A 23,699-nucleotide genomic window follows, 5' to 3' on the forward strand; every position below is an offset into this window, starting at 1 on the left:
ACCAGCCCAGAGATGGCACCACCCACAAGGGGCCCTTCCCCCTTGATCACTAATTGAGAAAATGCCTTACAGCTGGATCTCATGGAGGCACTTCCCCAACTGAGGCTCCTTTCTCTGTGATAACTCCAGCTGTGTCAAGTTGACACAAAGCTAGCCAGTACAACCTTCTTAGGGTGGAACACACCAGATGGCCCTATCTACAAATGACCGTTCGTAGCATCCTGTCCCATGGAACCTTTCCTCCTCAGTATAGGGAGGCACCTATCCTTGTGGACAGTTGAGCCAGTACACATGTGCCAGATAAAGTGAGCAGGGGTGTTCCCAGAAGAATGCCAGCATGCTGACACCCTAACAGTATCCAGCACTATCCGACAGGGGCTGCTAATTTGGGGTTGACTCCATCTCCAATAGAAGGAGTCACTGCATTCATTTTTGAGCGTCTCTCCAACATTTTGGCGGGAAGATTATGACCACACATGCAAAAAAAAATCACCTCTAACTGTTGTCTTATTTTTTGCCACAGGGAATTGTGGGTAACCTGGCCAGTGGCAAGTCTGCGCTGGTACACCGGTACCTGACAGGCACGTACGTGCAGGAGGAGTCTCCAGAAGGTATGCTGTTCTGCAGGTGGTTAGTTACCAGCTTAGAGTTCAGGGTTTCACTTTTCTCTTTAGCATATTCTAAATCATTGATGACCCATGCTAAAGTCATAAGAAAGCCACCAAGCAGCAGAGACTTAGGTATATGCTCCCTCCCTTAGGGGTTCTAGCGCATCCGCTCCAGCACTGTGAGCATTAACCCCCGTGAGGTGTTCTGGAGTACATTCCCACCTTAAAGCATGGCCTTAGTCCGGTGCCATCCCTTTGAGCATTGGTCGGACACCACCCCGGACTGGACACTGACCGTGTGGTGCTGCTCAGTCACAGACACCAGCATTCTAATACAATCCAGATCACCCTGCCACGTGTCTAAGTATGTTTCCCTTTATATTGTATTACAAACATGTAATCATTCTGCATGTGAGTTAGGCATTTTTATTTTTGCCATTAGACATGTTGATTCTTCTGTTGACATATCCATGTCTTACTGTGGTTCTGTTCCTTTTATTTATTTATTTATTTATTTTTCCCCCTCTAAATAGCTTTACGACAATGGTAGGAGGAAGGAAGCCCTTTAGTCCCCTTAATGCAAGCGTAGCCCACAAGCCACTTCCTGAACTGTATTTTCTCCCCATGTAACCTTTTGAAATCCAACTCTGAGACACTGAATTTCTGGTTCCTTCTTTTTCTTACTGGCTGTTCCATTCTTTGCAGATATGGACGCAGGTAACTATACGTTCTCTTCATGCAGTGCTTGTCTCGTTCTGGAGAGAGGAGAGGCACCACCCTGTACTGTAGCGCTCCCTCCACCCTGTTCTGTGTCTCATCCTACCCGTCTCATCCACCTTTTTCCTAAGTTCAGCATCTCACCCTGCTCCGTCCCTTAGCTGTCCTTTGAGTGGTAGTCCAAAGTAGCTTCACGTGTCCCCTGTAACACATGTTTCAGCCCCTTAACTCTTGTCCTGAAGACTGTAGAACCATCTAGAAAGAACAGAGCTCTGAGGGGCCTGCTTGGGGCTCTGCTCTCACCCTGCAGTAGTTTTCAGCCATGTTTTTAAAGCCTCATGGCTGGCCCATCAGAGAAACGCCCACTTTTAAAATTCTCTCCGTGGGACGATGGTCTGGGAGGAGGAGGGGATCCAAACAAAGGTTTATGGATGACACCAAAGGGACAAAGGCTCGGGTTTGTGGGGACCACAGACCCAGGTACTTTGGAACCCACAGTGTGGAGAAGGGAGCAAGGTAGTTTCTTCCCGCCAAGATCCATCCAGGGCTATGCAAGCACTTTCTTCATCGTGCCTGAGTGTGAATGGTCACCACAGCCAGCTTGACTAGGAGTCTGGGGTGCTTTGGACTAGGGGCTTCTGTGTGTGAGACTCACCACTGTACAACTGGTGAAAACAGCTACCGTGGGTGTGCAGCCAACCCAAGTGCAAGACGGGCATTTGCCTTTTCCAGGCAGCTCTGATTTGAACATTCCAGCACCTGAGCTAGCACTGCTGGAAGTTCCAGGCCAGCCTCTGGTTCTCCTGCTGTCACGCTGTGGCTCAGAGGTCTAGCGGTTTTAGAGGTAGGTTGTGCTGAAGTTGCTGGTTCTAAAGGAAGAGGCTGGGCCACATCTACATTCGGTCATTATTGTGGTGTCTGTCGCTTTCCCGTTGGACATTCAATCTGTCCTAACACGCCTGTGTCAGATTTGATTTATTTGCAGTGTAGAATATGGCCTTCTATTTCGAGCAACACAGAGGTGTTTCTTTTGAACATTCACACATCAGAAGTAAAAATTGTACCCTGTGAGATGACCTCATCGGGTGCTAACACCCCCCACCCCCATCCACAGAGTGAGAATATATCATCACATTGGCAGACACGTAGCTGAGGACTCCTGGATCTGGGAGACAGGATTTAGGCTGCCTCTCACACCCTCCCCTGCCTTCCTATACGTGTGTCCTCTTTCTGTGAACCTTGGGCTCAGGGTGATTGTTCTGTGTTCTGGGGGAGCTTTGAGCAGCGTCGTGCCCAGACTACCCAACAGGATACTCAGTTGCATCTGTGAATGAGGAGAGCTCTGTGTGCCTGGAAGCCCCTTGGCTTGGGCAGCTCTGAGTCCCAGCAGCCACCCATGTGGTCCTGTCTGGAATGTAGCAGGTGGCAGCTATCCTCTGCTTCTGAGGATCTGAGAGCTGGCTCAGTGACTCGGTGGGACACAGGTGGGAGGGCGCAGCTCAGAAGGACGGGTGTGGTTGGTGCCTGGCTGGGACCCTCCAATGTCTTCATGTTGCAACTGCCTTCTGATTCGTCCTTTGTGACATGGCATTTTCCCCTGCTATAACGGAAACACCCTTTGCTTTAGAAAGAAAACTGGTTTATTTTAGCCCACAGTCTGTGAGACTGAGGATCCACAATTGGGCAATTACATGTTTGGGTTCTGTTGAGGGCCTCATGGTGGTGTCTTAGCCAGAGCTTGTATAACAGTACATTCTGAGACAGGAGATTTGAGTGTGGGATGTGGACAGTTTGATCGTTACAAGAACCCTTTCTACTGAGAAGGAGCCATCATCCTCCCAGACCTACATCAGTCCCTTCTGAGGGCAGCAGTTCCCTGCACTATAACCCATCTGCTAAAGGATTCATCACCCTCCATTGTTGGGACACAGACATTTGGAGACACACTCAAACCATGTCCAAGTCACAGAAATCCCCCATGACTGCTAGAGCAGCCAGCTGGACAGCTGCCACTCTGCCACCCACATGGCTATTTCTGCCAGTCTGTACAACTCACTGGATTCTCCCCATTCTTGTTCATGGTGGCACAGGTCTGGCTTAATACATACATAAATATCCTTTGCTGTGTCTTAGTTAGGGTTTCATTGCTGCGTAGAGACACCACGACCAAGGTAACTCTTGTAAGGGGAAACATTTGATTGGAGCTGGCTTACAGTTTCAGAGGTTCAGTCCATCTTCATCGTGGCAGAAAGCATGGTGGCATGCAGGCAGACGTGGTGCTGGAGAGGGAGCTGAGAGTTCTCTGTCTTGATCCACAGACTGCCAGGAGAGGACTCCCCCTGCAGGCAGCTAGAAAGATGCTGTCATCTGCACTGGGCAGAGCTTGAGCATAGGATCTCAGAGCCCACCCCCATCGTGATGCACTTCCCACAGCAAGGCCAAACCTACTCTAACAAGGCTACACCTCCTAATAGAGCCACTCCCTGGGCCAAGCATATTCAAACTACTGCACTGTGATCCTGCCTTGCCCCTGGGAGGTTAGGGTAATGGGAGGGACAAGGTGGTGAGGAGCTTAAAACAGAACATCACTCTTTGAGAAGAGCTTCACCTCCAGACAGAAACATTTCAGGTGCAGTCACCCTGGACTGTTTTCTTCAGGTGCCTCTCAGTGTCACCACACAGGGTGGCTTAGTTCTCTCCTCTTGAGTGGCACCTTTTTAGTTGGCATTTTATTCCACGAGAGAGTTGACTTGAAAGCCTGGGAGATGTAGTCAAGAGAAAACACTTTATGCATTCTATTTAATGCTACTTTTAATTAGTGACTTAGGGGAAAGTGGTTTATCTCAGCAGGGAGTCTGTGATCTCTGGAAGGAGCTGAAAGAGTGCAGCTATTGTATGGGTGGTCTCCTTTATGTGTGGGTGAGTGTATTTGTAAGTGTGGGGGGTGGGCAGAGAGAGGTGATGTATAATTGACACTGGAGTCCCAGGGCTGCTGTTGCAAAAAACTATAGACCCAGTGACTGAAGCAGAAATGTTATCTCTAGGAGAGTTTGGTTCCTTTAGTAGGCAGGCAGGGCAGGTCTCGGTGGTGACAGTGGTGGCCCTGGTGGCAGCAGCGCTGCACCAGGGTACTCAGAGCTATGGAGGGACGGCTCAGCTTCATCTGTTCCCCTGGACCTAGTTTGGTTAACACTGCTGGCTTTTGAGTCCCACAGGACAGGACCAGGCTGGGTGTGACCCTCACACCTCCCTTCAAAGCCCTATTAATAGCTGCTAATTAGAGTTGTGAAGGGGTGTTTGGGCTGTGTAATGTCAGGTCCCTCATGTGATAAGTGCTTAGTATTCACTGTGTACCCTGCCTTCCCTCATACCAAGCCCATGTGTTTCATGGAATTTTAACTCCCTGTGGGGAGAAAAATAGAGAAACAGCTTGTCAACAGCATGTGGGAGGTGTTGTGAATCGTGTGTCATCCCAGGACACTTACTGTGTCCTACAGGGATGATAGGCCCTGGGCCCTGGGCAGCCCTTTCTGGGTGTTGTTTCCTCCTGCTTGTGAGTTGCCGTCCCAGAGGGCCATGTGGACAGAAGGCCACTGAGACTGCAGAAGCTTGCTGTCCTCGATGCCTTAGTGTTTCTGTAGGAATGGATCCAGTAGATGGCTTTAAGGTTAAAGCCAGCAAAGCTGAGAATGACAGTGAGAACATCGATGACCCCCAGCTGATACTTCCCAATCGATCACCCCCAGCTGATACTTCCCAATCGATCACCCCCAGCTGATACTTCCCAGCCGCAGTCTGCTGATGGGACAGGGCTAGAACTGTGGGCTGAAGTTGCACTGTCTGCAAACCACCTTCCGTTACCCAGATCCAGGATAAACAAACCCCCACGCACTAAGTGGAGGCCGAGGCCTGCCTGCTGTAAGATTCACTCACTGCCTGAAGAGGGAGGAAGGCAAGTCTCACTCCAAGAGTGACTGTCACTGGCCACAACTTCAGGAAAGAAGAGCTACATCCAGGTGTGACATGGGAGCACGTGGACCCACTCGCTGTTCCAATCCACATGGGCATAATTCATCATAATTCATAAGAGACATGTTCCTCTCGTCACTGACTTTTTCGTTGCTCATTGTCTCTTAACCTGTTCAAATTTGTAGGCAGAAGCTTCAAGATTGTGGTTGCCCTAGGTAGGTCTACACTGACAGCCAGTAGGTGTTTGGTGATGGAGATAAACCTCCAGGAGGCCTGGCTGTCCTAGAAGTCTTATACACAGTGGCCTTATGCACAGTGACCTCAACCACATACAGTGAGGGTGCACAGACAGCAGCCTGGAGATCCACACATCAGGTTTCTTCTCCCCACCACCCTCCAGTCAGAAAACAGCCAATCAGAAGTCTGCTCCTGAGTCACCCATTTTGCCACAAAGTAGGTATTCTAAGAAAATCAGAGTAGGGACGGATAATCCAAAGTGGATCTTTGGCTAGGGCGGGGATGTCAGTGTCTCCCCACTGAAGCACTGGAGGGGGGTGGAGGAGCCCAAACATGATGTGTGCAAATGCCACACATGTTGCAGTTTTAAGTTGTTTTGGTAATGATGGTGTGAGGAAACATCCGGGCATACTCAGTAGGTATGACTTACTATGAGGGACATTTTTGATCTGTGGTTGGCTGGATCTGTGGGTGTGTAGCAGGGGTATATGGAGGGTTGGTTGTCTAAGAGTGAACTGGGTCAGAAGGTCTCTGTCGTGAGAGATGACCTGGGAGCCCTAAATGACGCTGCCCTCTTCCAGTGACAAGCTCTACCAAGCATGGTTCCACCATGGTTCACCCTGAAGAACCAATGAGAGTTTGGGGCTTCCTTACAGAGCATGCGTGGGTGTGAGGGCTGTGAGGGGTTACTGGCAGGAGTGATGACCCAGGGCAGCCTTGCTGGAAAGTCTTTACCCAGCATAAGTGATGGCCTCCTCATAGCCATGTAGATGGAGCCCCCTTCCCATTCACCTTTCTAAGCCTACATGCACCGTCGGCTCTGGAGATACTGAGGCAATACATGTGCAGTTAGAGCCAATTGTAAACAAATGGCTTGGAGATGTGGCTGGACTCTCAGGTGAGGGTTCAGTGACCTCCCAGTCTCCTCTTCTTTGAGAGTATCAGCAGTCCACAGGCTCATCAGTGGCAGTTGACTCTTGGAAGAAGGCACAGCCCATCTGATGGAGCAACCCCCCACCCCCTGTAGAGGATAGTATAATGTCTCATCACTCACACCAGGAAACTAAACTCTTAGAGCCTGAATCCCCAAAAATCTGCCAGTGCTCTTTGTTATGCCTGGCTAACTGGAGTGTGCAGCCGACAGGTCTCAACTATCCGCTCAGGGCTTATGTTGCTTGTTTACTTTTGATGGAGTCGTTTTAGGTTTGGTGAAAACAGTCTGTGGGAAGGAGTCCGTCCACATCTTGAGAGAGACAAACTGAGATGTGTATATGTGTGTAGGGACTGGGGAAGGGGGCATTTAAGAATGCAGTTAGGGCTGCCATGCAGTCTGTTCTCCCATCTCCTGCTATGCCCTGAAGAGGCTTGCTCATGTCAGACATGACTGCCTGGGGCTGAGGAGTCAGGGTTCACAGCTCATCTTGGCCGTTGAGCAGCCTTACAACATTCCGCATCTGATGAACACACAGAGTACCTTGTGTAGAATACTCAGAAAATTCTCAGCCTTTGTATAATGACAACCCTGTCATTGCAGAGCCATGGGTGGCCTCCTCCTGTGTGGGCCTGTCATATGTGGTTGCCACAAGAGGCTCTAACTCTGCTCCTTCCGGAGCCTCAGCTCCCACTGATGTTCCCAGCGGTGTGGCTGTTGTCACCAGTGCTTTCCTCTACTCAAGGACCTCTTCACTGTTCTGTGTTCGTCCATATAAAACCGTCAGACAGGTTCGGGGCATCCCAGGCATATCCTGAAACAAAGGTGAGGCCAGTAAAGGCACAGCCTTTGTGTTACCTAGGACCACACCTGACAACCAGGAGCCTAGATCAGGGATCAAGAGGTGGTCCGTGCCCTCTCCTGGGTCTTTGCCACATTCACGTTTAGGTGGGAAGGTGTAGCACTGTGGGTGCCACATGGAGCAGAGACCAGAGCACTGGGTTTTCCATGCGGGCTTTATTTGAGTCCCCTCTCCTCTCTCTGCGGTGCTGATATCACATGCTACAGCAGGTTCCTGGTGGTCACTTACATCCAGCCAGCCGTTGCCTGAGAGTCACTGTCCATGCATCAGTCTTGATGTTTCCCCAAAGTGCCTGCCTGGATGGTCTCCTAACAGATGTGCCTGGCTAGCGTCAGGCTAGTGAGTGTGTTCTCAGGAGCACGTGGATCTGAAATATTTTCTTAATGGATGTTTGCTTAGTCTCCTAGAAACAAACGCCGTGGTAAACACCCAGCCTGATCTCTCAGAGTTGCTGAAACACATTTAGGCCATTGGCTCTAAGAACTTTTCCAAATCCAGTAAACTTTTAAAAAGTCCAGTAAGTCTTGCCGCACAGATGGTAGGCTTCTTCTCAAACTCTTTGACATTTGAGCAAAACAAAAATCCATATAACCCTAATAAAACTGGAGTGGCTTTGAAATCTACCCGTTTACGTTTGTGAACGTGAATGCTACCCTGTTGCTTGCAACCTAGGGATTTTGATTTTTTTTTTTTTTTTTTTTTTGCAAAAGCAACCGCTTAGGGTTATCTCTGAGCCTGGAGATCATGGGCCCACTGGTTGGTCGGTTCCATAGTTCAGTTCAGTAGTTATTCTGGGTGGTTTGAGGTGTGCTAACCTGGTCCCTAACGGGAATGTCCCCTACCTTACCTTCCATGTTGACATCTTATGTGTTGCATGCAGTCTCTGACTCTACCCTGCATGGCACGATACTGGGTAAGACAGGTGAAGGACACTCAATTCTTTACTAGACTTTGGAAGATGTAACAAGAGAAGCATGCACTGTGAACAAGGGGAGAGAGCAGCAAAGCCAGGAAAGAGGAGGTTGTCATGTTTCTGGCATCTGTGAGTCTGGCAGGACAAAATGTGTTTTTCAGTTGGTTGGCAGGAACTCAGTGGCTTGTCCGTGTTTTTATCATTATTTCAGCAAGAAGCCGAAGACTCACTGAAAACTGGCCCAGGGCCTGAGGCTGGTGTGCTCGTCCAGGAAGCAGTTGTTTCCCTGGTCGTTACGTGGAACTGATTGACACCTGGCCAGGTCAAGTCTCCAGCCCTCTAGCTAGGGTAGACCAGCTGGCACATGCTGGGCAGGATCAGCAGTTCATGGTCACAGGATGTGCGTGCACTTGGATGCCACTAGGACCTGGAGTCAGAATCAGCCGGCCTGGATTTCCACACAGCTGTTGCTGTCCCAGGAACCTAAAGAGTTGAGCATAGCCATTATTGTTTTTATACTTTTGGAACAGGATTTTGGTATATTGAAGCCTGGCCTTGATGTCACTATGTAAGAGAAGGTGACTTGAGTATCTGATCCCCCTGCCTCTGCTTCTCCAATGCTGGGATTGCAGCTGTGCACCACCATGCCCAGTGTATGTATACCAAGTAGAACCATAGAGTCATGCATGCAAGACAAGCATTCTACCCACTGAGCTGTGTCCCCAGTCCAACAACACAACCGTTCTCAGCAGGAAAAACATAGATGGCTTCATATCTACAGTCCCAGTGTATGTTTCAAGATTTTAAGATACATTTACAGGTGTGTTTTCCACTGAAGTTCATCACCTTTACCTGCCAGGCATTAATTTTGGAATCTGTTACTCCCCGACCCCACATCTAGTACTTGTGTCTGTTGTGTCATTTGTCCTTGACTTTGCCATCAGTGGGCAGCCCGCTTTCACTTTTAAGGCACCTCATGGCAGCAGCCTGCTTGGATCTGGCTGGAGCAAGACTAGGTTTACTGCATCAGTCTGCAGCTGGGGTAGTGGGCATGGGGGGAGGAAGGGATAGAGAACGCATGTAGAACGGCTCAGATAGGGGAGGTCAGCTTCTTGACCTCTATTCCTGGAACATGGGCTTCTCCCTCTCCCATCTCTTGCATGTCCTGACTTTAACGCTCATGTAGCTAGCTAGCTCTCCCCACCCAGTGCCAAGCAGCTTGTTGGTGCCTCTGACCATGGTGCTTAGACCTGGTACAGAGAAAAAGTGAAATGTTTCTCTCTTTTGCTTTTCAGTTCTTTGTTTTTCTCTTTCCAGCAGAATATTCAGATTGTTCTGATTGACTTTGCTCCGGCCTTGTGCCTTTTCTTTGAGCCAGTCGGTATGTCTAGGTATAAGGAAAGATTCTGGTCAGCTAGTCTCGTGGAACACAGTAGCGAGGTGTACCTCACTGTTGGCTCCTGAACTGCTGCTGCTGGAGGTAGAACCAAGCCTGTCGTAGCCACAGAGGGACAAGTGTGTGCAGCGCATTTCATCTTCCCGTCACTCTCCGAGTGTGGTGCAGACCAGAGTCAGACAGCACTGTGTACATACGCCCCAATCCTGCCTCACACAGGCGACTCCTTAACTTCTACAGCTCCACCGAGACTAGATGGTCTGCTCTTCCCTGGACATATTTCCCTTCCTGTGTGCTTGTCAGAGCTACCGTGGGTGGAGGCCACAATACCCAGGAGCACTGGGCTCAACACTGTGTGTGTGTGATCTCAGCACAGAGCCTCATACTGACAGCAGTCTACATTGCATGGCCATAATGAGTTTGTGTAATTGATTTATCTGTGATTGGTCCAGATGAGAAAAGGAAACCAGATATTGCTGGTAGTGTTCTCCTGCCTCTGCCCGTGGAAGTTTCCAGGGTGCGCCATGTTAGGACTCTTAGGGGGGACCTAGGCAGAGACACTTGCCATGTGTGCTGCTGGGCCTGAGGCTGGCCTGTCCCTGTGACTGTGAGGTCAGTATATGTGGCCAGCAGTTTCTGGCTTTTTGAGTCCCCCACTGCTTATTGATAAACATTTAAAACATTAAAAACAGGAGGTGAAGTAATGAACCACAGCAGTTGTTTTTCGAGGGCCCAATGAGCAAACCATCTGTGCTGAAAGGACAGTGCATGCAGTACTGGGGAGGGCGTGCGATGACACTTCGCTTGTCCTTCGCACGCTGATAGGAAGATGGCTTAGGTTGCATGAAGTAAAGTTCGATGCCTGAATAGAACAGGGGTCCTAAAGAATTGTACCAACACAAGTGTGGGGTCACCATCCACTAGAAGTGGCAGTGACGTAGTGCATGCTTTGGAGATGGGGTGGGGACGTGTAGGTAGAAGTCCCCAGACTTCCTCTAGGCTTTGGAACTGACTTAGATTTTGGTAAACGAGATCTGCAGAAACCCTCTGTACTCTGCCCTCACGTCCCATCAGGATTGTTGGCTTCTTCAGCAATGCCCGCTTGGGTCCCATACATTAGCATCTAGAGTGCATAGACCTTATTCCAAGATGTTCCAGATGCAGGCTGATCCTGGAGGAAGCAAGGTAGGGCAGTCTTGGGCTGAGCCTGAGGCCCAGTAGCTCCAGCCTCGGAAAGAGGGCACAAGGACACCTTGCCTCACCAGCTCTGAGCAGGAGGCTAGTGTACTGATGGTGCTCCCCAGCATGAGGTGTGGGTCCTCTCAGTGGAGAGTCCCTTTCAGGAGGAGCAGAAGCCTTGAGGCAGAACCTGATGCATTCCTTCTAGTAAACAAATTACATGGGATTGCAACACAAATGATGCCCCAGAGACTGGGGACAGACGGAGTGACCTTCAGAACAGTAAGGGCGTGTTTATACAGAATGAGTATTCAGAGTGCAGACTAGCATGTGGCTCAGTGGCAGGGCCTTGGCGAGCTGAAGCCCTGGGTTCAGTCCCTGGCATGGGAGGGAGAACCCAGTAGTAACCTTTAAGTAGTGGTTACCTGGACCTGAATTGTTGCTGCCTATGAGCTATGAGGAGGTTTTTACAAAGACATAAAAATAAACATGGACAGAGCCTAAAATGCTCTGGCCTTTTATGGAAATGGCTTCTTAACCTTCTCCAGCATAGTCAGGCACAGGTCAATGACAGGGGCCATCTGAGAAATGGCCTCTAGGCCATGTCATAGACACAAGGACATCACTGGGTGTCTCAGCAAAGCCTAGGAGAGCAGTGGTGTCGCCTGTACACATAACCTGGGCTTTCGGGCTCCAGCGTCTGCTGCCCTCGGCAAGCTCTGCTACTTCCAAGTGAAAAGCATTGGTGTGCAGAGTCCTTCAGCTTGGGTTTTGTTTTCTCCTCCTCTGGGGTTCACTGATGCCTCCCCTCCTCCCCTCACCCCTCCCCTGATGGGATCTTTGCCCAATATCCTGTCCTTATGGTTTCCACTTCTCCCATGTAGGCATCTCTCATCATTGTCTTAGAGACTAGGGCTGTATTGGCTCTTTTTTTTTTTTGGTCAGGGGTATCTGTATCATTTATGGTTATCCACACTGGCTCTGAGGCTGTAGTGCCAGTCCCTCAGAAAGTGACCTTCTGTGGACCGCTCTCATTTGCCTCACGGTGAGCTGACCATCACCAGCCTGACAGTCATAGTGTCCTGGCTACCTCTGTTTGCCTCCCCAGGAAGGTAACTCTCCCTGGGTTAGGGACCAAGGGACCTGCCGCCCCTGTGCATCTGCTGAAGGCCCTCCTCCAGCATCACTGTCTTTTCCTGAGGTTGCTGTGGGCACAGGCAGCGCTTCTGCAGATGGAAGCCTTTCGAATTCACTTCTAGAAGCCAGCTGTGGCAGAGGGCTGTGTTTCTTCCGTGGGGCCTCAGGTTGTTCCCACAGCCTTGCCCTGTGCCACTCCTTCTCACGCCGCCCCTCCCCTCCTCTACCCTCCCTTGCCTCTCCCAGGAATGGAGGAGTCAGTTTGGGCCCCATGGAGTTCTGATGGGCCAGCCCAGCTTAGGACTGAGGTGTCCCTTTCCTTCCCAATTTTTTTCTTCTGATAGGGACTTGCGTTAAGGGAGGCCACCTCAGGTCACTCTCCTCCCTAGTGACCCACCCACAGAGACCTCGACAGGCTCTGTGGTTGGCTCCTCACTCACTCTTAGCATACTGCTCTGGTTGTTTTTATTTCCCACCGTAAGCTTAAAACTAAGCACAGCAGAGGAAATCTGTTTTGGTTAAGTTTTATAATCGAGTGTGTTACCAATAACCTCTGTTCCCACTGTAAAAATACTACGTGGTCCAAAATTCCTTTCAAATATCACAATACTAAACTTTTCCAGAGCTCCAATCTCATAAAGTACTGGCTTAAATATTTTTGTCATAGTTTAAAAACCGCATTAATTTTTAAAGGAGTTTGGCACATTTGTGATTAAGTTTATGTTCCCTTAGGGAGAACAGAAGAGGCCTGCAGCCCACAGTGTCTCTCAGTCCCCTTTGCTTTAGATAATAAGGTGACCACATTTGTGGGGACTCGTCCTGCACCACCATGAAGCTAAGGGGAAAAGGCTGATCTCACGAACATCTACTTAGAAGCGGCAAGAAGAGACCTGGCACCATCCCTGTTCTTCCCTCTTACCAGGGTTTAGGCTCAGGGGTGAGACTGAGCTCGCCCCTTGGCAGTGGCCCCACAAAGGCAGCTCCAGCTCAGTGTAACTTTAGGCCCTTCCCTTTGCATGCCAAATCAGAGATAGGCACAACCACAAGAGAACCTGATGGTTTCAGCAGAGGTCTGTAGTCTCCGAGGCACAGCAATGGTGTAGAGTGGCAGCCCCCTGAGCGGGGGCTTATTTGGGAGAAAGCTTACTTGGCTCCCTGCATCCTCTGTGTCAGCCCCAAGGCTGAGGAGAATGACACTTTGCAGACAGGGTCACATTAGGGTCATGTGGGACTTGGTGTTCATATGGAAGAGGACGGTCGGCAGACCAGGAGCTCTCTGGCTTTCCTACCGGCCCATGGGAGGGCAGGGGTTGCTCTGTCCCTTAGTGTCTTAAAGGCTTCCGAAAGGCTCTGGGCTGGTCTCTGATGCTTGTGTCACAAGGAATTTGTGGGGAATAACTCAAGTGGTGCTTGTCCATGTCACTGCGAGAGGGCTCTTGTCATTGTCCTCAGTCTTCCTTGCTTGGACAACTGTTATAGATACGGTATTAGCTTTCAGTGTAAGTATTGGGAATGATGAAACAGGCAGACATCTGTGGCCTTACTTACGCCAGGCCATTCCTTTTTTTGGACTAGGAAAATTCCACTTACTGTTATTTTACCCCTTAAAGCAGAACTGGACAGAGATGAGACCCTGGCCCAGCATGCGAGAGGAATAAACCGTGGCAGCTCCTCCCAGTGTGAGCTGAAACAGAAGGAAGCCAGTTATCTGGCATGTGGTGTCCCAGATTTAGAGCTGGTTCCTACAGTGAGAGTCTCAGAATAGTCACCTTGAAATTGGCTGAGGTTGGATGGTGAGAAATACCCCTAATCAGACCTTTCAAGTCTGTTCTACAGCCAGAGAACACAGCTGTGCTCTTCTTTACCAGCACGCTGCACCTTCACTGAACAGTTCTTTCTGAAGTGCTGGCCGTATGTGTCGCTGAGCAGAAGTTTGTCTTTCCGCGCCCCTGGCTTGGGGGAAAAGTCGGGATGCTGGGGAGCGGGTGTTAGATTGGTAAAGTGCTTGTCACAGAAGCAGGAGGACCTGTGCCCAGTCCCCAGAATGCACTTGTCTTCGTTGTTTTAGAGCCAGCTATAGTAATGCATGCTTGTAACCTTTATACAAGAGAGGGACAGGCTACTCCCCGAGTCTGGCTCACTAGTAGTTTAGCCTGGTGAGCAAGCTCTAGGGCAGCAAGCATTGCTGTCTCAAAAAGCAGGGTGTAGGGCCACAGAGAATCTGCACCCAAGGCTGACTTCTTGCAGGTGCACATGTGTGCACCTACACACATGTGCGTGTACACACACATACACACACACACACACACACACACACACACACACACAAAGATCCAGGGCTGCACAAAGGCAGCAGAAGCTGGAAGGTACATGTTGGAGGTGCGCAGAGTCCTGAAGTTAACTCCATGCTCGGTTCTCAGGAGGTGAGCACACAGTGCTGGAGCCCAGATTCGGTTCAGGAAGTTACTGTGGGCCACTGCACTCAGCATGATGCAAAGGGAGCCTTGTAACTGGGGAAGAGTTACTATGAACAGGGAGGGACTGCATTTCCCAGCGTGGGAAGATATTTCTCCAACTGCAGAATCCTGTCAATCAGCACCTTACAGTGGGACAAAGGTACAGCCATCTCAGTTCCCAGTCCGGGGCAACAGTATGGGGCTCTGAGTAAGAGGACGACCCCCTTCAATAGCATCCCAGCATCTGCACACACACAAGAGGTAAGCTAGGCACAGGTCAGACATCCATCAGAGAGGTCAGGTGTATATGTGACACCTTTTGCAATTTAATGTTAGGTAATCATAACCAATAGTCAGAGAGGTTGACAGTAGTTCTTGGCACAGCTTCATAGTAAGACCATGGGGCTAGAAATGGATGGCTGGATATGAGAGAATGACTTAGATTTGGATATTAAATAGACACTTTAAATCTATGTTGACTACTTACGTGTATGTTGGCAGCACACACACCAATGTTGAAATAGCAGAGAAGACTCACATGACCTCTGAGCAAACATGGCATTCGGATTCCATTAAAACACGCACACACACACACACACACACACATTAAAAATGAAATTGGAATTTGGTTATCTCCTGGAATTTTTGGTAGGAAACAGGACCTAATGGCCAAGATGGCGGGTTTGAATTTAAAAGTAGACTGGGCATCTTTTCTTTGAAAACCCAACAACCCAAAGTACCCCAGAACCCACAGCAGTTCAGAGTCTCAGAAGACGGCAGACGTTCAACTGAAGGGCGTTTGGCTGGCGATAGTCCCAAAGTCGGGCTCTTGTGATTTCGAGAGCGTAATCCCTGTTTCTGACATTTCAGACGTGGGATCCCGACCTCAGAGTAGAGGTGCTAGAGAGGCACCCCCTTCCTGACAAGGACAATTCCCTCTTTGGATGACCATGGAGGACACATGTCAGTGTGTTATTTTGGTGGCCTGCGTTCCCAGGTCCCCGGCTGGGTTTTAATCTCCTTATGTTACACGCCTGGGTTCAGGGAACTTCCCTATATTTGTTTCCCAATTTGGCTGAAATTCTGAACCCATGGGTGTTCTCAATAATAATGAAGTGTTGAAATAGGAGTCACGTGTTCTGTATCTGGGGTGTCGGTGATATCAGAGTTTGCAGAGGCCTTTGAGGTGGAAGGAGGCTCCTCCTCCTGTCTGGAAGTAGCGTGGATGCATCTGAGAGCCCTTCACTTGGGGTCACGATCCCTGTAAAACTAGCCGCCTTCTGTAAAGCTGGGGAAGGCCTGTGAGGGTTTGGTGTGATTCAGCTCCTTAGTAACATCTCTTATGGCCAGGTCCAAGCAACTAGACAGGGACTCTTTGTCGGGAGCCTGCAGGAGGGACAGTCACTGCACAGAGTGCATGCTTGTATCTGGAGAGAGGGAGCGAGGTGACTGGCACTCGAGGACAGCCAGGGCTTCTGCTGAGACCAGACTGTCCAGAGGAAGACAGAGAAGCCTCACGTATATTCACCCTTGGAGTTTCCCTCTGTGGCCACTGGGCGGGGCGGCTGGGACCACCGGGCAGCACTGCTGGGATGGGGACAGGGACATAGGTAAAGTTTGCCACACCCCTGCAGGGATGCAACCTGGAAAAACAGACCCCACGTCTCGCCTTCTCCTGCGACCACAGAGCTTCAGGGGCACGCCTTAGACCTGCCTGGCAGCTGCTGTGACCCTCAGAGATGGTTTCTCTGGCAGTTGGGCTCTTGCATCACTCTGGTGGTGATGATCACATCATCCATCCGATCATGAAAGCTACATCTCAGAGGACCATGGGGAAGACATTTTTAAACTCCATACAGACTCTGGGGAGTGTCTAGCCGCATATCCAGGTCTAGGGGTAAAAGGAGGGATTTCCCAAGTTGCTTTGCAAACATTGTTTTTCACTTAAGTTTGACTTCCCATCTGTCTCATCAAGAAACAGAAGGTTGGGGCTGGAAAGATGGCTCAGCAGTTAAGAGCACCGGCTGCTCTTCCAGAGGACCCGGGTTCAGTTCCCAGCACCCATGTGGCAGTCTGTGACTAGTTCTAGAGGAACCGACATATATGCAGGTGAAACAGCTGCACATATAAAATGAAAATAAATTTTAAAAAATTTTTTAAAAAGGTTCCCATATCTTATTTCAGAAGTAAAATTGATGACGTAACACTGACACCACCCTAGCTTGTGCGCACACTTACCTCTGTGAGCAAGTTCTGTGGCTGTTAGGTGTGTTCTTCCAGAAGCGCAGTTTCTGACCCTAGGCTGCAGTTGTGAATGTTAGCAGCAGTCATGCCAGCCCCTGCTGCTCATACTGCTTTGTGTACCGTCTGTACTTTAGTCCACCAGACGGGGTCACTGTGGAGGGAGGTGACTGGTGGAGCTGGTTCTGGGGCAGCCCTGAGTCAGACAGAGTTGGCAATGGTGGTAGAATGTGGGTACAGCTACGCTTTCAGCTGTCGTACTTGGGGTGTCTGTGTCAGGAGTGACAGAGATGTCGACTCCTCGTTAGCTGAAGAGTCTGTGATTTGGGGATCTGAGGTTACAGAATTCCTCCTACGGCTTTGACATGCCCATGTTAGGTGCTTTCAAGCTTGTCTAGGGAGACAGCTATCCTGTCCCTGCAAACCTCACCCTCCAGTGCATCCCGAGCCTTCCCTGTGATTCTGCTTGGGTGGGAGAGCGCTAGTGTGTCCTTGTATTGTTCGTTGAGTACGTTAAAGGCGAGCAAAGGGAAGCACAGCTCCTTGTTAGCACACACAAGAAAGAGAAGGAAGGGCTGGTGCGTGCGTGTGTGTGTGTGTGTGTGTCTGTCTGTCTGTCTGTCTGTCTGTCCTCTGTGTGTGCTTGTGTAAGAAGGGCACTTATTTAATGTAGGAACCACTTATATCATGTAGGTCCTGGACACCTTTGAGTTTGTGTGGGGAGTGCGGTTATTTAGCTTTGTGATGAAGTGGCCAAGACCTGAGACTGGGGCAGAAGTGGCTCTGGAAGATTCTTGCAAATTGGTTTAGAGTTCAGTGGGTTCCTTGGGGGTTCCTGTGAGGCATCTACAGAAGTCCCAGAATGAGAGCCAGGGAGGGATGCATACTCCACAGTAAGACTAGAGCCCTTCCCTGAGAAGACAGACTAGAGGGCACTTGAAGCCCTGAATGCCTGAGGGTAGTTTTGGAGGTGGCATGACTCCACTGTGCAGACCTCACAACCCAGTCCTGGGTATGTTGGGGCCACCTTTGGGCCTCCCTCTGCCAGTGCTCTTTGCCTTTTGTCCTGATGTCCCAGCAGGGCCCCAGGTGGTTTCTCACTAGCTAACCCCACGTGGTCTCTAACGCCTCTCTGTCGGCTGCTGCAGCGCTCTTCTGTCTGACTGTGCAGTTCCATTGGTAGCTGTGTCTAACGTGTGTAGTAGTCGGGCATCCTTCCCTAACTGTGGCCTGTGACTCCGGAGACGCCATCCTCATGCCGTTGTGTGTTCCCCTCCCACGCACTGGGTTTCCCTTGAGGAGAATACAGGTTCTCAGGTGCTGCTCAAGCATGGAGAGCTTTTCTGGGTTTCGAGAGCCCGCCCTCTGTTTGCCAGTGGGAGAAAATCTCTCGACTTATGTATTAAGTTCTACATGAGAAGTCTATACTCCTCAGCCAGGATTCCTGGCATTGCACAGGAGGCCGTGCCTGGTAACCAGAAAGGAGCACGGGTTCTTAGACAAACGTTTAAATCCGAGTTCAGCTCTAAGAATGCAGCGTTTGTGGGAGACCCTCAAATCTACTCCTGAGTTCTCCCGGCCAGTTCCCTGCCTGGCCTAGAGTGTATTTTTCCGCAAGCGAAGCCCGTGTCTGTCTGCCCCACTCCCTCCATCTTCTTCTGTAACACTGTGTTTTGTGTGTGGCAGGTGGCAGGTTCAAGAAGGAGATTGTTGTTGATGGACAGAGCTATCTGCTGCTGATTAGGGATGAAGGGGGCCCCCCGGAGGCACAGGTGAGTACTGCATGCACACCCAAGCCAGACTGAGTTTTTTTTTTTTTTTTTTGCTCTTTGATGACTGAAAGCTGAAACAAGTCAAGTTTAAAATAAGGGAAGTTAGGCACCCAGGAGGTTTGGGTATGAGTGGCTGATTTTTCTTTTAAGTTCATGTTTTTAAGAAGGAGAAAGCAAGTGCATCTGCTCTGAAATATGACTGTCAGAATGACTTCTAGAAATTTTTATACTTATAAATGCATCATGTTTTTGGTGCCCTCCCCTTTGATTGATCTCAGAGCAATCATTTTCAAAGTCTGCTGACTAGAATTGGGAAGCTGTTCTGGCAGTTGACAGGAGTGGGCATCCCACACGCTGGCCAGCCCTTGGCCTACGTTGTTCCTCACTGAACCCTAGACTACAGTGTACTGTGATTCCCTTGAAAAAAACTCTTGGAAGGCAGCATCAGCACTTTTATCCAGCTCCATTTTCTACTGATACCATGATCTTCAAATTAAGTGAAAAGAACCCAGAAGTAGGCACTGTTCACACCTGCTGGGGCAGTTCACACCTGCTGGGACAGAGGGAGGGCCAGGAAGAAGGAGATGCAGATGTTCCTGATGTCATCTAAGGGGCTGCGATCTCCCGTGAAGTGGAAGACCTGGCAAGGCCTTCTCTTTTCTGCCTCTTGGTGGAGAGTATGTCTTAGTTTCATGTTTTCCTTGTGATAAAACACACTGACAACATAACCTTAGAGAAGAGGGTTTATGTGGCCCAGAATTCCAGGGTACAGTCCATCATGTACATGGGAGTCAGGGCAACAGGGAACTTGAAACAGCCACAGTCAATAGCAGGAAGCGGAGGATTAATGATGCTGGAGCTCAGCTCAGCTCAGCTCACTTGAGTCTATACAGTCCAGGAGGATTCTGCCCACAGTGGGTGTGTCTTCCCATCTTGCTGAGAACAGTCCCCCATAGACGGGCTCAGAGGCCCATCTCCTTGGTGATCATAGGTTTTGTCAAGTAGACAGTTGACATCAACCATCACTGAGGTAAGGGCCCCTCCCCACGCCCCCCCCCCCAGGTAGAAGAGAGAGGCACTCAGTCAGATGTGCCCCAGGCTTCCTGTTCAGCCACCACTGTGCCCTGTGCATCTGACAGTGTCTGCCGCTCTGCCTCAAGAAAGCTTTGCTCCAAGGTCTTACTGACCTCTGTGTGTGCCATTCAAACTTGAGGTCTGTAAGTCTCTTGTGTAAATAGTCCACATTTAAATGAGTACAGTTGTAGGTGGCTGTCACTTCACACGCAGGCATGCACAATTAGGAGCTCTTCCTTGGCCCTAAGAGCTTCCCCGGTTAAGCTTCCAGTGGGAGATTGGGGCTCTCTTGCTTGTTTACACATGTAAAGAGAAGAGAACTTGGTACAGGACACAGACTGGAGCCCGACAAGCTGTCTCAGCTTCTGTGAGAGAGGGTTGCTGGGCACTGCAGGGAGCGCTCGGGTTCATCCTCCCAAGAGAGCTGTTGTAAATAAGATGATGTAAGAGGCCTGGGTATAGATTAACCTTACCACTCCGCCTTTAACTTTGCTACAAAGAAGTAGTAATTTCCCAGCAGGGAGCTGAGTGGGTTTGCTTGGTGGCAGCTCAGCCTCTGCTGTAGCAGGAACTCTCTAGGCAAACACTCCGCTGGTGTGTGCTGTGGGCACCACGACTCTTGAGCACACTGTGTGGGTGCAGAGAAGAAGTCCCCACTCAACTTGAAGTCCACTAAGTCTTTTGAAGGTTCTGTGGAGGCTGTGTGGATTGACCCCCATGACCTGTTCCCAGATGGGAAGGCTTCAGGGCACAGGTAGAGCCTTGCATCAGCAGGGTGGGACACACGGACACACGCGCGCACACACACATACATACACACACACACACACACACACACACACACAGAGGAAATAGCAGTAGTTTGGCCACAGCCTCACACCCTCATCCTGGCCCCCGCTCAGTTGCCCTTCTCCACTCCTTTCTCTGCAGTTCGCCATGTGGGTGGACGCGGTCATCTTTGTCTTCAGCTTGGAGGATGAGATCAGTTTCCAGACTGTTTACCATTACTACAGCCGAATGGCCAACTACAGGAACACCAGTGAGATCCCATTAGTGCTGGTGGGGACCCAGGGTGAGTGCCAGCCCTGCTCGGGTGCTTTTGAAGGTCTTGTGGGCATGTTCGCAGTATGGAGGAATTTGGAAATGACCTGAAACTGGAGGTGGGGGCTGGGGCTGAAGTTGCTTTTCAGAATGAGAATTCCCATCACGTGGTGTTTCTTGATTAATGCTGTGGAAATGGCACTCGGGCTCAGACAGACATCTGCCCCCTCCCCACCTCCATCCCAGCCCCACCCCAACTCCACCCCAGGTACTTTAGGAAAACCTGTTGGCTCATGGGTTTTCTACGATGCCTTAATTGCCTTTAGCATAAGACGTCTTGTACTCAGGTTGCTTTTATTTATTTCTGTTACACCAAGTGTCTGGTTAATTTCGACTTTCAGTGCCTCTTTGATACTAGCTTGTGACACACACTTGAGTTTTGCCCTCGCCCTTGTTATTCCCTGGGATCTCATGGTCTCTCCTTTTCTACCCAGCAGCCCCTTCACAAAGGCCACAGCGTCCCTGTGGCTTCAGTTATTACTGTCTCTCGTATCGCTTAAAACATGGCCTCTGAGTAAGGTGACTGTCACACAGAATCAGGCAACTCCCTCAGCCCTGGTCACAGACTTGCTCTCAGGAATTGGCCACTGGAGTCCAGCCAAGGTTTTAAGCAAAATTGTAGTATTCCTTCCTGACTTTTCTAAATTTTGAGCTGCTTTTTGCTATTTCATTTGGAATTAGTAAATCTGGTATTTACCAGCTGAAGTGCAGTCAGGGTTTGAGAGCCATGTAATGAGGCACTGGCTGCCTGCCCTCAATGTGTCACTTGTAAAATCTTAGAATTGTGTTTCCATGGAGAACACCATTTCTCCCTTTCTTTTTCTTTTTTTTTTTTCTTTCTTTTCTTTCTTTTTGGATGCATGTAGTGGTCTGTCTGTCTTCTGAAGCCTGCAGCACCAAACTCTGCCCCTCAATCTTAAACCAAATAGACTTTTGTTCCTATAGCTCCCTCTGCTGGTCACCTGGAGATAGTGCTTTGGTTCTTAATGTGCAGTTGGCCCTCCTGTCTTCATGGGGTCCGACAACAGGAGAAGTAAAATACAGGTGATACACACCTGAAATCATGGTACTAGGGAGATTGAGAAAGACAGATTGTCACTGAAGGCTAGCCTGGGCTACGTAACTAGACTGCTTCAAAAATACAAAGCAGTGTCCTGGTGTGGTGGGCCGTGCCTTTAATAGCACTCTGGCGGATCTCTGTAAGTTCAGGGCCAGTCTGATCTTTGTAGCAAGAAGTTAGCTGTACCGAAGTTGTCAGCTTTGTGCATGGTACACTTGCCGTCTAGGTAACCTAAGATGAAGTATGCAAGCAGCCTGTCATGGAGTGTGTATACATGTGTATACCCCACAAGTCCTGAAACCTGCTCCCAGTGCATTGACACTGTGCAACGTGGTGACATGGTGAAGGTGCCTGCTCTGGAAAGTCCTCAAGTGGTGTTTTAAAGCCATTGCATCTCCCAGCCAGGCTTTCCCCACAGTTGGAGCAGAGGAGAATTCTGAAGGAATGCTTTGTTTATGACTGACCGGGCGATTCCCAGCAGCAGCCCGGTGTGTAAGAGCCATGTGGGCCTGCATCTGAGACACGACATTTTCCCACTGTGGACTCTCCGTGGCTCGTGGCTGGCTGGAAAGAACAGATTGCCTGCTGCATTTCTCATGCCCACAGCGTTTGTTTCTGTTTGCAGTGGCATGGAGTAAGAGACCAGGCTTTGGCCCACACACCTAGACAGAGCTAGTGTAGCCAGGCGGCCTGACCTTTGCCCCTCAGTGCTCTGGGAGAGGAAATTGAAGAATGGATGGAAGTCAGGTCAGGTAGTCATGTGTCAAGGGTTGGTGGACATAGGACTTGACCTCGATCAGGTTTTATGTTTTTTCTCTTTTATCTCAGTGTGGGACCAGCTGTTCTGGGGCCCTGCTTGGACCTTGTTACTGGGCTGAGGGACCAAGGCCACCTATGGCAGGAAGCTGGACTGTGTGTGGCTTCCCCGTGATGTGCTGTCAGTACCCATGTGTTCCATGCTCAGTGGGCTCCTGAGGCACCTGTGCTAACACTGGGGATGTAGGCAGCAAGGCCCTCAGGTGATGGGAGAAGGTGCCTGAGGGTTCCTTTCTGTTGGCTAGGCTAGGTGGTTTTAGAGGCCAGGGGTTGTTAGGGTGTGAGAGAGAGCTGAAAAACTCATAGGGATACTCAACCTGCAGGAGGCCGGAAGGCCGGTGCTGAGAGGCGGTGCTGAGCTCAGTGTATCTCCTAGGGCCGGAATGGCCTATGCTGGCTCATCTGGAGCCACATGGGAGAGTGAAGGACCGCTCCGATGCTCATTAGGCCTGCTCTCCCCCCAAAGACTTGCAGTTAGACTGATTAGAAGGAGATGCAGCGTTAGGACACTGCCAAGTTAAAGTGGGTGAATGAGGGGGCCAACTAGAGCTGAGCTGAGCTGCAGGCCCAGGGGCACCTCTGTAACACACTGACTTGAATTCATATGTGGGTGTGGTATCTGCAGTTTGTTGGGCCCCCAGGCTGGATAAAATGGGAGCTGGGTGGAGGCTTGGTGGCCTGTGCTTTCCAAATTAGGCAAAGGCTTCGAGAAATTATGATTTTAAATTTGTTTCCTTCCTATTTTACTTTAAAAATAAAATGTTTACACCTTTACCTTTTCCCTACTTGTTGTAAACATATGTCAGATGTACTTACTCGTTGGGCAAGACAGATGGACATGTTCTTTGGTGGGCTGTGTCCGAGGAACCTTTGTTGTAGAGGTTGTTGTCACATGGACACTGAGTGTCCCAAATCATACATTTTGATTTTGTTTTTGTTTTTGTTTTGTTTTTTTGACATAAAAACATACCAAGTGAGTCTAAAGGATAGGGTAATGAGCTTCTTTCCAAAAGAGCCTTGAGCTCAGTCCTCCTACCTCAGCCTCCTGAATGATGCGACATGTGTGACCTCCCCACCCCAACCATTCTGTAGCTTGAGTTGAGCCCAGTTTTGAGGATGAAATGTTTTCAGAATCTCAACTTCTGGGAGGAATGGCTTTGATGGGTTTTGAGTTGCAGGGGCCCCCAGAGCTGCAGGAAGCAACTGGCTGTGGGGCAGGTTTAAGCCCCG

The 23,699-nt window shown here is 49.9% G+C and overlaps 1 protein-coding gene across 12 annotated transcripts in view; it reads left to right on the top strand.

Moving 5' to 3' along the window:
* The window catches only part of Agap1 (ArfGAP with GTPase domain, ankyrin repeat and PH domain 1), a 436,093-nt gene that overhangs the window by 151,223 nt on the left and 261,171 nt on the right, over positions 1-23,699 (top strand). For 8 of the 12 annotated variants that reach the window (XM_029539053.1, XM_021197517.2, XM_029539047.1 and 5 more), the window contains exons 3-6: positions 524-611; positions 1,314-1,325; positions 18,333-18,418; positions 20,423-20,564. In XM_029539053.1, coding sequence (XP_029394913.1) covers positions 524-611; positions 1,314-1,325; positions 18,333-18,418; positions 20,423-20,564 — 328 coding nt within the window. The remainder of the gene's footprint in view (positions 1-523; positions 612-1,313; positions 1,326-18,332; positions 18,419-20,422; positions 20,565-23,699) is intronic. The other 4 variants (XM_029539054.1, XM_021197519.2, XM_021197518.2 and 1 more) reach the window with 1 other exon arrangement.

This window comes from Mus pahari, chromosome 5 (genome assembly GCF_900095145.1).
Source record: "Mus pahari chromosome 5, PAHARI_EIJ_v1.1, whole genome shotgun sequence".
NCBI lineage: Eukaryota > Metazoa > Chordata > Mammalia > Rodentia > Muridae > Mus > Mus pahari.